The sequence below is a fragment of the Varroa jacobsoni genome, unplaced genomic scaffold (assembly GCF_002532875.2).
Source record: "Varroa jacobsoni isolate VJ856 unplaced genomic scaffold, vjacob_1.0 scaffold_498, whole genome shotgun sequence".
NCBI classification, from domain to species: Eukaryota; Metazoa; Arthropoda; class Arachnida; order Mesostigmata; family Varroidae; genus Varroa; species Varroa jacobsoni.
In genome coordinates this window covers 191,387-206,889 of record NW_019213400.1, presented here as the reverse complement: position 1 = coordinate 206,889, position 15,503 = coordinate 191,387, and the positions used below count along the sequence as shown (strand labels likewise).

Here is a 15,503-nt window from a genome sequence, read left to right as displayed (position 1 = left end):
TACAAACTACATAGGCTATTTAGATGTATACGTGCAACCGAACAGTTAGCACCACAGCTCCGACAGGAATCGCTCACAGAATACCGCGAATATCACAGCTGGAGGCAGCTCTTCCTGGATGCGATAGGACGGATCGTACATCACTATCAACTTTTCAGGACTACCCCCGCCCCCCACGCATTTACAACTGGTCGTAGCGACTTGAGGTAATAGCAAGCCAGTAACGTTGAGTTGCGAATCAGGCTTAACAATGACAGACAAAAGCTTTGCTGGATACGCACATTGTACTAGACTAACAGAAAGTTTGAATTACTATATCTTGAGACTGTGTGAAGATGACTGTGATCCGCTCTGACAATTCCGGATTTGAATGTTCGCTAGCTGAAACGCAAAGACCTGCTCTCGTTGTAGCGTTATTGATGAGATGCCTTCTCCTTAGGCCATGGTTCTGTCGTCCAGCTTAATTTTCCTGTCCGCCTTTTTTATTTAGACTCTATGTACATATGATGTCGATTTATCAACGACGTGTCGGATACGAAGCGGGCAACAGACTACATTGTTCAATCGAAGCTGACGCAAGGGACAAACTGGAGGCGGGGTTGAAAAGAAGGTCCCGGGAAGATAACATAGTGCCACAAGAAACAATGTCAGCAAATCACAAACTGCAGCCGAATGGCCAAATGCATATGTTGCGCGATGTTTTCTGATCACAGCATTTTTATGATTATTGGATATAAATGAATAGCAAAGTTGCAACCGATAGCAGAGGTGCCGGAGGCGCGCAGATAGGAGTGTCAAAAAGGGTTGACGTTATCGAAATAACAATAATAATAAAGGAAGTTTCTATATCCAATTTAGCTGTGGCAAACGGTACGGAAATGACGGACGTCGTCTGCTATCGGATATGGCAGTTTTATATGTTAACGTGTGGATACATTATATGCTAATGTAGGCGGCAGACAGATATTTTTAAGCAACGATTCTATAGCCTATGGCCACGTTAAGTGGTAGGCTGGAAATCAAGTGTTAAACCCAGTATATAAATTATTATAGTCCTATATAGTGCTCCGTCGTTTTAGTAGATGATAACTTTTCTGTTCTTGCATCTCAAAGGCCTCCTATGATTGGTCCATACGTACTAATTGTACTGTCGCCGCGAAACCCACAGAGTTAATGCTGTAGATGACGCGCGCTATAAAAGACCAAAACCCAGAACCAATAAGGTATTGTGTCTGCAGCAAAAAAAAAACGCGCACGACTATTAATGGCTAAGGCTTTCGAATATATCATTGCCGCCCTCCTTTACAGCTGCCAGGCCGTTGTCGTCTTTCCACTATTTAAGCTTTTCCTTCTCTAATAGTAACAGCACGAGTAAAGCCAGTACGAGCGGTTGCTATCGTAGGTCTAATAGTCGCCATAATATGTGCTGATTATTACGAGACCCCGCCTATGTACGTCCATGCTGTAGAAATAATTTGACCGTCGTCTTGGCAGATTATTAAAACGGTCATTGTCTAGATTGAGAGAGAAGAAACGAAACAACGACAGGGGACCGGGCAAAAACGGGTTCACACGTATGCGCATTATTTCTATCTCATTGAACTGAGAACAAGTCGCTTTCTTACGACTCACTTAAGAAAAAAACTGGGCTCTATGTACGAATGTGGATAGGTTAACTTGCCACAGCTACAGAAGTGTGAGCCCATGTGAACGATGAACCAATTTTTATTACGGGCGATGGTAATTTCCTTGTCTGGTCACACTTTACACTGGTCATACGAGCGTAATATTCAGTTCAAAATGTAGTCTACTAAAAAGACGCTAGGACAGCATCTAGATAGTGCTATTGCATATGTATCGAAAATACGTAATATTTTGCGATATCTGGTGATGGTGTGGGAATTTAAACGAGAGAAAAAAAAACGGAGCAGCTAATTTGGTCTAGTTATAGGTCTTGTGCTTTTACCTGAAAGAAACCAGCGAGTCAGGGGTAAAATCCTAGCCTGAACTAGTATGGAAGGGAAATTCAAGATCTGGAGGATCATGGATACTCGAAGTGATAAGCTTTTTGAGGTCTGAATGGACGAGATAGCTGCAAGGCATGAGGAATTGATCATCTAGGCTTTGCATCCGAGGTGAGAGGTCCGAATGACGTTAGGGCGTAGGAAGTAGGGTGACAGAGTGCAACTTGCAGGTTTCACCAAAAAGGGCAATAGTGTTGAGATTTATAACTAACAGAAAATAGTTAGCTGGCCGATGCCTTTTAGAAGAACCACGGGGATAGTTCTCGATATTCTGACTTGAACGAATATCGGATTAAACAGCTCACGAAGCAGCATCGTCAAGGAATATGAGTTAAAATAACGCTTGTATGAAGACAGCATGACCCAGCAAGTCGAAGGCTTTATTGATATAAAAAATTTGACATTTTTTCCGTACCTTTATCAGAAGAAAGTAAACGTTTGTTGAATCAGAGTTTCAATGGATGTTAACATTGATTGGGTGTCGCGCAGGGGAGGTGAGAATCAGAACGCCGAACAAAGGCGCTAAATCAAGGTTAGAGCTGGTAACGACGACAGGCAGAACTGATTATATCACGTAGAGAAAAAGAATGAACAGAGCTGGTTGAAAAAAAAACACATTGACTTTACAGTCTCGTCTAGGTTCGTGTAGGGCCGGAGTCTTGTATAGCAGTGGCTGGAAGGCAATCCTACACACTTTGATTTTCCATATGGTCGTATATGCTATCATAGCAGACACATTTGGATTATTTAAGAAGATTTATATACACTGAGAAAGTTTTGCCAAAGAAACATATTATTTCTACGTCGTGCGTTGTGTAAGACACTTTCTTACGGTAAGAAGAATACGTTTTTTTCATGTGTAGAAGTACGAGCAGAAATACTTTCGAGCCGAACTATGCGGTAACAATCGAAACACGACAAAAATAAGAGGAAGGTGTATTTTACTTTCTATATAAAATGAACAATCTAGAAAAATTAGCACAATTAATAAATCGACCTGTAGTTGATAAACAATGTGATGCTGCTGTGACATGTAGTAGAAGCATAGGATGCGAGAGAGTATAACGCAGCTCATAAGCCTACTAACCGGCCAACTAGAGATATTGACTTAGGGAACACAAACTTCATTCAGTTAAGTTAAACAACAAAAACGTTCGCAAAATAACTTGATGGTGAAAAAAACGAAGCACTTCCTATGTAGAGCGACTTGATGACACACATTAACGGCTTGATGACGAAAGTCTACAGGACCTCTACCGTAACCTTTATCGGTTATTGCTTTAATATTATATCATGCCAAAGCACAAAAATGTAGCATCGAGAGAATTAAATATCGGGTCCCCTGATACCGTTGCTGATTATTTTCAACCAAAGTTCGCTTCCACGATCGTGCTGCAAAAGGACAAAAAAGTAGATTTACGTTGAGCTGTGTGAGGACCCTAAAAAAGCTACTGAGAGTAAACTAGGCCGTGTCATGTTGTATCTATATTTTTACTTTATATTTGTTGGTGTCTTGGATTTACTTGTCAATAGATATCACGCGAAAGACAAATGTGATCTAAACCAATAATTCACTTCTACTAAAACGAAGGCGAGCATGTTACAGGCACCGGGCTGAAGAGGTCGGCAGGTAAATATTTCACCAACCGCATAACAACCAAAAAAAGCTGGGAAAAATATCAGGAAAACCCAATTGCAGTAGGAGTAACAAACTTTCATCTAGAAAGTAATACCTATGGGTTTGGGGTGACCATTGCGATCAAATCGTCGCTTCCCAATTACATCACACAATAATCGTGTAATAACTGCAAATATTTCATTTCTCTTATATAAAAGTAAGAACACTTCACGTTTAACCGATACAATTCTCAGCAATACGCGACTGATTCAGCATTGCATACAAACTTGGCCTATTTAAACAAATTTCTAAGCCTTAAATGATCGAAGCGCTATGAACTCTTAATTGCAATGTTCAAGTTTACTTCCTTAAGACAAAAGTAAGATTTATACATAAGAAACGGTGTATTAATAAACATCTAAAAAAATATTCGTTTCTCAAGATCAGCTTTTTTACATATGCATACATGCGAATGTCCACAAGTATATCCTGTACAAGTTAAACATTCGCACGCTCAGTCGTCGCCCTTTTTAGTGAGGTACAGGATATGTACCAACAGCGTACGGTTGTGTGCCTGTTTCCATATACCCTAGGGTGCGGCATCAGTACTTGAATCCGCGCGCCATTTGTCGATAGGGGGGAAATCCGCTAGGAAAGCGCGTAGGCTAGCGTACGTTAGCGGTGAGAACCAGCTTGACCTGGTTTAGTCGGCTGGTTAGTTCGTGGGAGTGTGGCGTCTGATGGTACCCGTGATTCACGATTAGCGATTAGCGGCAAACGAGAAAGTCGTTCTCGGCCCGTCTTTCTACTCGGGAAAATGGTTGCCCTATGAATGTGAAGAACGGTCAATAACTGCTAGAAAAGATGAATGCAGCGAAATATCCGTAGCCAAATCGGGGGAAAAACGGAGAGAAAACCGGGCGCTGCTATCCCATCGTGCCGTCCTGGTTTCGGATATATCCTGATTAGGATCACATGCTATAGTGAAAAAATTGACAGTGAATTATGGCCTGGGCCCGTAGTGGATTAGAATATTCGAATGTATTTGCAACAGGGGGTATTGTAAACTGCCAGTAGTATTGCAAAACTCGCAGTTTGCTTTTCCCTTAGCCCTGAAATCGAAGCCTAACTACCAATTTGCACAGAGGCCTTAGTTCGTTTCATTTAAGCTAGAGCACTATGATACATTATTTGTGAAGTGATGACTTACAAAGCTCACGGAACATGTTTGTGACACGGTACACTATTATAAAGCAAGCAAGCTGAGCCTCAGCGGCAGTTTAAGGCCAAAGTAACTTTGCTAACAATTTTCAAAGTGTGCTCCACATTTCGTACGAACTTATTCATAAGCAAAAATTTTATGCCTTAGGCCTGCTTTAATCTGGTGCGTCACTCTCGAGAAAAAAAATCGTCTAATCTTACTTCGATCACTATCCGTTTCGTTATCAATACACGACGCTATGCTTTGCCGTAACAACGACATGATTAACAATTTACCACCGTGGCTGGATCAGGGTTCGCCGCGTCTGATGAATTTTGTCTCCGCCCTATACCGTTCGCCTATTTTCTTTTAAATACCCCATTTAATGCCGCCACACAAAGTTAGAATGCTATCAGACATATCATGATTGTAACTTCAGTTGGCTATATACTTAGATCCAATTTTATACTATTATAGAAGTTTCACTGAGGAGATTACGTAGAGGAATGAAAATAGTCCCTTGCTTTTGCTGTCGGCAAATAGCTTTAGTAAATAATAGTAGTAACTTAGAGTCGGTTGCAATTCAGTGAGTGAATACCACCGGAAGGCTGAGACTGATGTGGGAAAGTGGGAAAAACCGAAACGCGGTCCGGATTCGTATGAACTGAGAATAGGAGTCCTGGAGAGCCACTTTAGGGTAGAGGACGACGTTGCCGATAGAGAGCAAAAGTCGTCAGCACTAATGACATTGTTCCTCGTAGAAAGACGGGCTTTTAGCTGATTGTCAGCATCCCTACAAGTGCGGACCTGTTCCGCTGTTTACACGATAGCTACATTTAGCTCTTGTCGTACCCATCGACTCGCTAGCTGCGATAAAAACGGTAAAAGAAGCTGCAATAATGGTGGCCAAATACACAGCAACAACAACAACAATGATAATTGCACCGAAAACAACAGATGCAAGATAGGATCGGTCTGCCTCCTATAATGGAAAGAGCTAAGGAGAACAGTTTGTATACGAAAAAACCGATAGGCGTTTGCTCATACAGTAGCGTTGCAAAATAAATCATAAATAAATGGTAGAATCATTAAATAAACTGTAGAAACATCTATATTAAAAATATACATATATACTTAAATGAACGGATGAGCTAAAATCGACTTCGGCATTAAGATATCAACGTTTGATTTCTCGTTCTAAAAACAACGCATGTTCATACTGTTGGAAGGAGATCTGTAGACCCAGCTCAGGTCTTAGACGAGACATAAGGCACAGGTACTGCTCAATAACTATAACAGAATAATACTGCAGACGATATCGTGTGTTGTATTTACCCTGGCTACGGTTAGAAACAGAGGTTTCTGACAGTCAACTTATACTAAGTCAACTGTCTCACCTATCCAAAGACAGTCGTTTTGTTTAATTGGAGCTAGGCGTGAATATATCTTTAACTAATTTTAGACAATCTTTATAGAAGTATCATGTTTGTTGTTTCAAATGCGCATTTTCATATTATTAATTAGTAAGATAATTTGAGAGCAATGAACAGGAAACTATTTGCGATATATCTACTCTAAGAACCCTATAAAAAAAAAAAAAAAAAAAAAGGTACTTATTTAACAAACTGCAAGTATCTCGGTGAGTAACGTCGTTTAGCAATAGCTTAACTTTTGAAAATTTATATCGATTTCCTTTCAGAGCATGATAGCGCTCGAATATATATGCGTCACAAGAATCACCCTTTCATACATATATCAAGTAGACAGATCTGGAAAAAGGTTTCGTTGCGTCTTTCAGTGGAAAAGCAAATTTTTACAAACATAGTAATATATTTGGTCGGCAATATGCTTTGCCTAGCAGGTGTCCGATGTTTTCGTACTTCGTGTAGCAGGCTTTTTGTGAGCCTGCTAGAATGTCGAATTAGGCCATTCGAACGGGTATCATGGCGTTCGAAAGCCGATTTGTGTTTCTGGTGATCGCTAAACCGTACGCGACACATAAACATACACTCATTTAACTTCTGCTTTCAGCTTTCGTGGACAAGCTGTGAGAATCTATTTATTACGTTTATTGCATACCTATTCGAATACTAAAATAAGGAAATGCAAGTTATGCAAATGTTATCTGCTCTATCTATACGAGAACGACCTAGAAAATAATTGATTAATGTCATGGGGCATTATCGTCCTTGCGTTATGATTGTCGTTTTTTTAACAACTTTCAACAATAGGCTGCAAATTTTTAGATTGAAGTCAGCTCGCCGCACTTGGTGGATCCTCGAGTTGCATATTCAGTGAGATAGTGCATAGGAAGGTGTAAGGTATGAGCCTTGCTATGACACACAACACGCATGGACGGGACAACGTAAGCGTCTCGAACGATTGCTACATCTTCGTTCTGCACCTGATCCCAGCCTTGAAGGCTGGCCTTTATTAGTCTTGCATACACCTGCCTTCAGGCTTGTCTTGCTGGTTGTCATAGCTATCTTCAAGCTGTATGGCACTTCTGGGAGTAACTGCCAATATCAATATGCGAGAAATAAGCACTGGCCTCAACAGATGAACAATATCACACTCTTCCATTGTCTCCAAATGATATACACCAAGCTGAAGTAAAGATAATGAACGTAAAGAACTACTACGTACAGCAGATTGTCTCGTTCTCACATTGGCCGCCCAAAAGCGTCGGAAGAAGAGCACGTTGAGTAAACAACACCCATTCAATACCAGTACGTGTTTTGTTTTCGGAGATTACGTAATAATTGCTCTGGTTAATTTTGTCTGATTCTTGATATATTTAAATTGTTTTATTGTTTCCAAATGATCTAACCATAACCTAATGGCAACACGGCCGGAGGAACGGCAAGCCATGATAGCTATTTTAATGATTTGTATGTATTTAACAATTAATATTGGTCAACAACAAATTGCACGACATAAAAAAGAGGGCGTTTGTTGCTGATTTTCTATATGGCAGTCGTGCCATATAGAAAATCAGCAACTGTGTGTCAATATGCTGTTCATTGACTGCATAATGGAACGTTTCGACACTATTTTACCTCAACGGATCCTATAAACTACTCTCACTTTCTGAAGAAAAGAAGCCAGTCAGCATTCAATCGACTTGGCCATTGCGGACAAGAAGCTATGGAGACTGCCAGTCATCATGACGCAACAGTATGAGCTGGGTTTTTCTGTGCATTAAGACGCTTGCTTCGAAGGGTAATAGCGCTAGCTCTGAACCTTCATGTAGCAATAAGCCAGTTTTCACTTAAACGGCAAGCTTGCTTCTGTGCGACCCTCGCTGTAGGTCGATAGAAGGTACACGATCCCATTTCGTATTTTCTTCTAAACGTTACTGACCTAAGTATTAGCCTATTGTAGCACATTCAGACACTTCATGGAACTAGAAGCGTTTTCGTTAGAAAACCTGGAATCGCTGCCCAATCTACAACGGATAATAAGATCCTACATTAACGTGTTCGAAACGAATGGTCGCGTAACAGACTCCTAAGCCAATCAGACTAGATAAAATATTTTGCAAACGAGCACCCCTTCGAAGGTCGTACACCGAAAACAGCACGCAGAAGTGTTTCAATTTAGTGAATGAACATCTTCCGTAACAGGTAAGACCAGCCTATACATAGGGTTAGGTTAGTTCTAAAGGGCACTTACCGAGAATACTGCATTGCTTAGGTTGGCAATCGAACAAAGCTACTTTTGGGTCAGAATTCAACGATTGAACAATTAATTCACTTAATGCTGCCCATTGATTACTGCTCTTGCATATATATTCGATATGCTGGGTAATAAATTTGAATGGTTTTTTTCTTTCTAGATCAAAATATATAGCGATCTCATTGTGTTTCCGTAGCTCATTCGTCTGACTTGTTAGTTAGCTTCCTTTTATACATTCATATTGATTACAAACATATCCACACAATGTTGAAATTAATTTCAATAACTTTGATGCTATATACTGAATGCCGAGTGCCATATAGAGTCGACGGTAAATGGAGGGAAACGGATGTCACATAGGGTAAACCTAGGACAGAATACATAGCGAAATTTTTAAGTGCATGATTAATCTTCCATCTAGTTTGACGACAACAAGCACAAAAATTAGGTCAGGTCGGAGTCCAACGCAAGAACGTAGTGATGATACAAAAGTGGGCGGATACACAAATTTTGTGTTTATGTTGAACTGCTGTAATGTTGAAGTGAAAGATTTTAGTGAAAGCTGGATGCGCCCCTGTGCACCCCACAAAAACACAGATTAGATTGTTCGAAACATATTGCTTTTTAAATCGTATTGTATCGTAACGTATCGTAAAAAACGTATCGTATCGTAAACAAATGATATTATATTAGCGGGATATATATACATACAGAACCAATACACAGGACAATTACTGGTATGACTCGAACACCGGTAACGTTAGAGTTACTTGATATCGATTATTCGAGAAAAATGGCCAAAATGAAATAGGTTAAGTGCTTTTACCAGGTGTCTCTATATATTTTGATAGAGAAATATACATTTTAAAGGGACTTAACTATGCGATTTAGTCATGATTGAATCATAGCGTTTGGTCCCCGTGATAGCTTAGTCTGTAACATACTTGTCTGCTAATCATATTGTACGTTACGGTCTAACTTGGAACCCGGACATATTTGAGAAGCCACCCGTCTATATAAATCAACGTGGGTAACCCTCTAACATTTCAATTATCGCTATTCGTTAAAAATGATGGCACTTCCGTGTACAGCCTTAAAAAAGAAGCTGAACCTGACCAACCAGACCCTATTCAGCGACATTCAATATAGGGTTCCAAAGTTGTGATTGACGGCGATCGTATCTCGAGATGCGTTTCATAGCGGACAGTTGGATGTCCAGTGTTCCATGAAAATTTCGTATAAACTTTTCGTTTCGGAACGTTTCACGTTATTATGGTTACACTGTTTGAGTGCGTAAACGATGTCTAGATCAAAATGATCGTACACGGATAGACCGACTTACGTCTAATGGCGTCAGTTGGCATGAACGAACGTCGTTTATCATAAACTTTCCTGGGATATATCATGAAGCGGTCTGCACTCAAAATAGGTTACACTTGTTCTAATATTTGTTTTAATGCTCTTTTGGTGGCTATATTTTAGGGGTCGGGATCAGCTGTTGGATATGTAATTCTGAGTACGATACAAAGTGCTCGGATCCTTTCGACAACAGAACGTCAGCCCTAGTCGACTGTGCCAGAAAAGATAGCCAGAGGATTCAGAACATGGGGTTTCCCACTGAAGGACAGGTGTGTCGTAAGATTATCCAGAAAGGTACGTAAGCAGATTTTCATAGAAGTATTATTTAAGTTTAAGCTTGAATTCATTCAATCAACAAAAAAAACCGGTAAGATTGTGCGACCTGTCAGCACTGTTTAATTATTGTCTGCGAGGTCGAATCATTGTCGATTCACTATTCGCTCTTACCTATATCTATGAGTTTTTTATTTCAAGGTTGTAGGTTTTGTATCAAGTTAGACTTGGTGATTTGCTTCAGGTCCTAATCTTTTAGTATAAACTCCATAGTGAATTTTTTTGGATTGCTATAGAAGGTTTACAAGCTCGATAAAATTCATAACATATAATAGCCTCAAATGAGTGGATTCATTTGCACCGTACCACCGTACGAGATGTCATAGGTAAAATAAAGAAGCGTCTGTACTTTCTATTTGTTCAAAGCGGTAGTGGTTGACTGAAAATGCTTTCCATTACAAGCTTTTTACTTTTCTCTGTCTTAAGCACACGTTTAAACTAGCTTCCTTTAGTGTATTTACGGCCCATGCGCACACCAAACTCCTATGCATATTTTTAACGTTTCATTGAAAGAAATTCTGTCGAGTAGAGTCGAAATCGGCTCGAAAAGTTACTCGTTCGGAAGCAAGGGCAATCTAACAGCGAAGCCAGAGCCATCCGGGAGTGTTTTTGGGACTCTGCTGGAATTCTGGGCTGAATTCGACAAGGCTGATGTACGCTACATCCACAAGTAGTTCGGACATCCCATCTCGATATAGCTCTCTTATATATACACATGTCTACCGGCCTAATGGCAATGTCCCTCTTTATCGAAACGTCTTTGACAATATCATGTCGCTGGATTTACGATATGGGCCAGCATTGCCGAGTGAGAAACAAAACAAATCTAAAAGCACTTTCCCGCTAGCCATTTTCCCTCGTGTGTCTAATAATATCCCAGCCGAACCCCCATTAGATTCAGACGGTCCACACTCGGCCTTTACTTGGCAAGTTAAAGAGCAGTAGCCAGCTGGTCTTATTTTAACCCCACAAAGCTCAGGCGCCAGGCATTCCACTGTTAGTCTGTGAACCCTATAATAGGAAAGAGCCCTATAGTCCCACATAGAGTCTTATAGACACAGAGTTAACCGTAACGGTAAGCAAAAAAAAATACAGTAAGAGGCTCACACACGATAAATAGGTTTCGAAAATGAGGGAGCAAAAAAAGCAGTTATTAATTATGGAAAATAGGATGAATTGCGATTGTTACAAGTCTAGCTTGGCCTAGTGATAATATATTATGGCTGTTATCAGAGAATTAAGGTGCCTGCGAGAAAATCTAAAATATTCAACCTACTATATAGAGGGCACACATCACGCTCCAAATATAGCTCATAATCTGAGGTGATAGAAAACAAATAATGTGTAAAAAAAAATGTATTTCAATACAGTTGCCTTGAGAAACAATACGCGAGGCGGAGCTGCGCACTGCCGAATTAGGCGGCAAATTAAAAAAAAATCATTCAGCCATAAATATGTACAATGGTAACGAAATCGTCTGCTTATTAAATAAGGTATACGCAGCTCTTCTAGCGATAGCACACAGCATTAAAGGACTGGCGCTTACCATGGGAGGATGATATACGCTACATTATCCTATCTCTGGAGGAAATACTGATGTCGTACTTGTCTGAACGCGATACGCCAGAGCGGGCCTGAAGTTTTCGCAAGTTAAATATTATTATACTTTTCTTCAATGTGACGCACGTATGGGTGTTTTTACTTGATACAATTTAGTATTCCAGTTACCGTCGAATTACGAAACGGATGTTCACTGCGATATTTTGTAAAGTAACCATTTAATCCAAAAACCAGAACAACATACTCGTTTAAGAGTTTCGTTTGAGAGCAGGAAAAAGCATCTACCTAATGGAACTTTGCGCCATAGATAATACACACTTAATTAACAAAACCAGCTGCTCGTAGCTATTATATTTTCACTACTGGATTATCTACCTACGCTTAGCATGTAAAGATCTATTCAAATTAAGGCAGGTATATACGATATATACTTCATATGTATGTGCCTATTTTACTTAAACTTCGGATTGACAATTTGTTTCGTAGACTGCTATACGGCTGCATCGTTACGCGGATTAAACAAAGCCTTTGTCGTCCTCAAAAATTAACTGTTCAACGTAGTGTGCCGGGGCCCTCTCTAGCTTGGGCCCTGAAACCCAAGTATCTAGCCTAACGACTGAGTGGTAAGTAAAGAATCCCAATCCATTTATTGCTGGGACCTGACAGAATCAACTGAAAGAGCAAATCCTCGTATGGTACGTGACTCACTTGTGATCACATCTCGAGACCAGTTTGTTGCGACGTTCTACAAACAGTATTTTCGTATCGTGTTGTTGTGTAATCAAACAATGTCCCTTAAGTGCATCTGTCGTAAGAGAGCCATCGGTGTCATATTATTAGATTTCTATCATTACGTTCCATTTTTTAATGTTACCACATTCATAAAGATGGCGATTAGGCCGAGCAACGTCTTAAATGAAATTCACTTTCGGTCCAGGAAACGGAACGAGAAAGGACGCGTCTGAAATAGCACTACACAATACCTCGGTACCTTGTAGAAGCGTTCACTTTGTTCAGGTCTACTTCGTTGAAGACATACTGTACTGCGTCTTGCTGACTACTACTTCAGATGACCACTCATCATCCTCTAAGTATTTTTTTTTTCATTCAAATACTCTATAGTTCAATAGCTTTTAAAGCTGCCGACATCGTCCTACACAAGCATGTCAGAAACTACTCAAGGAGCAATGGGTCCTCAATGTTCGTGTTTAACGTACACGAATATAATAGATTAATTTTGTAATAATAATAATAATAATAATTAACGCAATGGAAGGTTTTGCCGTTATGAGGCTGGTACATTGTCTTTCCGTATCATTTGGGTTCTCAAAAGCTTTCGAGATAATCAAAACATATATTTTTTTTATATATACAAGTAATGGTTGTTTTTAATTATTGTTTTTGTTTTGTAATTTACCGTGATCATTTGATCCACGTGGCGAAATTTTGCTATTTGAATTATTCGGTTATTTGAGCTCCTTAGATGGCTCTTTCGGTTAATACTCAACAATATTTACTATTTACCTTACATTTGTTCTATTGTATAAAGGATGGGGAAACAGTATCGATTATTACAGTAAGGGCCCCATAGGCAAAAGATTTCAACTACCTTATAATTACCTTCTTTCAGAAATAACTTGAGTCGATTCTAGACAGGCTGAAAATGTCGACTGAAATGCATTTTTCAGGCCAGATGTCTTCTTTTCGAACTGAACGAGCCATTCCTGAAAAGTATTTTGAGCCATAGGGTCCTCATGCTTCATTTGTTCCCTGTTTTTTCGGTAGCTTTTGAAAATGCTTCCACCATGTATATCTGTTTCTGAAGCCTGAGAAAGCGATGATCTTAAAACGATAGCAGGGCTCTTATTCAGCCGCCTAACACTATACAGGACGTTAAAAATAGGAAGTTCTAAAGTAAGGGTAATGGGCAAGAACAGACATTACGTATACACTAATGAACGTTTTGAAAAGACTATCAAATATTAACGCGAATGCTTAGCATAGCCGCTTCTCATTGCTCATGCTAACGAAGTGATTGAAACGTGTCTGAAGCAGAGATATAGGTTAGAAAGCATGAAATGTTATAAATACAGTAGAGAGGAAGGCTAGTTATACAATAGGACGTTAGAGACCATAACCTGTATGTACGCTTTCGAGTTATACCTGAACAATTTATTTGTCTGGGGGCTAAAGTGGGAACCAAGCTTACACCAGACTAATAAGATGGCGTCGCAGTTTCATTCGATGAAGATTCCACCATTTGAGTTAATAATCTATTCAAGTTATTCTGGAACCACCATTTTGCCAAAAGGAATATGTATATTATTATACCACGACATGGTAAAGTTACTTTGCTGAACAACATTAATGTAACTTGGCATGAAAGCGTTCATCGGCGTGATTATCTAATAAGAATTAAAAGTTGTATTCTCTCCTTCTTCGACATGAACACAAGATCTTCGGTCTATTTTTAGATGAACCGTAAACGCTTATTGATCACAGGTATTTTTGTAGCCTTGGGTAAAGTGAAGCTAATTAGGTTTTCAATGCTGTGCTCCCTTACTCAGTCTATAAATGACATCGAGAAATATTTTATCAGGGTATCCGGCTGAGCTGCGTTGTAACGCATAGAACAATACAATTTGTACCGACAGACTTATGCGACTTCAACTTCAGGGAAATCTATGCACTTGAAAAAAAAAGCGAAAACAGTGGATGTTCGATTATCCTTTCGGTTTGTTATAATTGAATCCCAGCCGCTTTATTTTGAAAATCGTTTGAAGTTAACTACATCGATTTATCATGCATAAACAGTGGGGAATTGCCTACTCTAGGCTACAACTTACAGACATATAGAATTCCAGATTTTTATCGACCATTTCGCCAGCAACCCATACTTTTTCTATTCTATCGATTCAAACGATAATTAGCTACTGATGCATAGAAATTGCTTCCAGAAAATGTTACGAAACACCTTTCCAGCAGGGGAAAAAAGATTTCATTGCAGTAACTATAATATGGTAGCCTTTCAAACATGATTTAGGGTATTTTTTCCGCCCAGTTTCGCAGTATAAAACGATGTTCACGGCCCGTTCGTCCATATGAATATAGGTGGGCTTACGGGTGTCAATGGGGGGTCAGACTAAGAAGAAAAACAATGTGAGTATATTCTTGCCTTCGTACAATATCTGCTCAAAAGTTTAAAAAAAGAAGCCAATTTGAGAGAGAGAGAGAGAGCTCTTCATCTAGAGCGGGTTTTACTTAACTCGGCCAGAAAATTATGCTTTGGTCATATCTTTTCTATCCTTCAATGTGGAGCAGTATGGCTTTTGCAGGATGAATTGTCGTGTGTACAGTTGTTTTCTAGCGATCTAGATTTAAATGGGCAAGCATATCGTATAGCGACTGGTATTGCTTTTACTCGCAAGAATAAGAAGGACGAACTTTCTTCTTATTTTTACAGTTTGTCCAGCAGGTTCATGAGACGCATCATATTCTTCGAATTATCAAAAAAAAAAAATAATTTCTAACGTCGAAATCAGATTTAGGTTAGTTCTTAAAAATCAGCTGCGAAATGACTGTCATTGTAATAATAATCATCATAATCATAGTAATGAATCGTGTGCTCTTTGGATAGTAAAACATATATAAAGTGAAATGTCCAGCTGCTCGTATGTTCTCCTAGCGACGCACCGAACAGAACTCCTTTCCCTACCCGATAAAAGTGTTT

At 39.5% G+C, this 15,503-nt stretch overlaps 1 protein-coding gene across 1 annotated transcript in view; it reads left to right on the top strand.

The window, feature by feature from the left end:
• The window catches only part of LOC111260960 (cytochrome P450 4V2), a 183,811-nt gene that overhangs the window by 27,897 nt on the left and 140,411 nt on the right, over window positions 1–15,503 (top strand). The window contains exon 2 of the mRNA XM_022834090.2: window positions 10,004–10,174. Coding sequence (XP_022689825.1) covers window positions 10,004–10,174 — 171 coding nt within the window. The remainder of the gene's footprint in view (window positions 1–10,003; window positions 10,175–15,503) is intronic.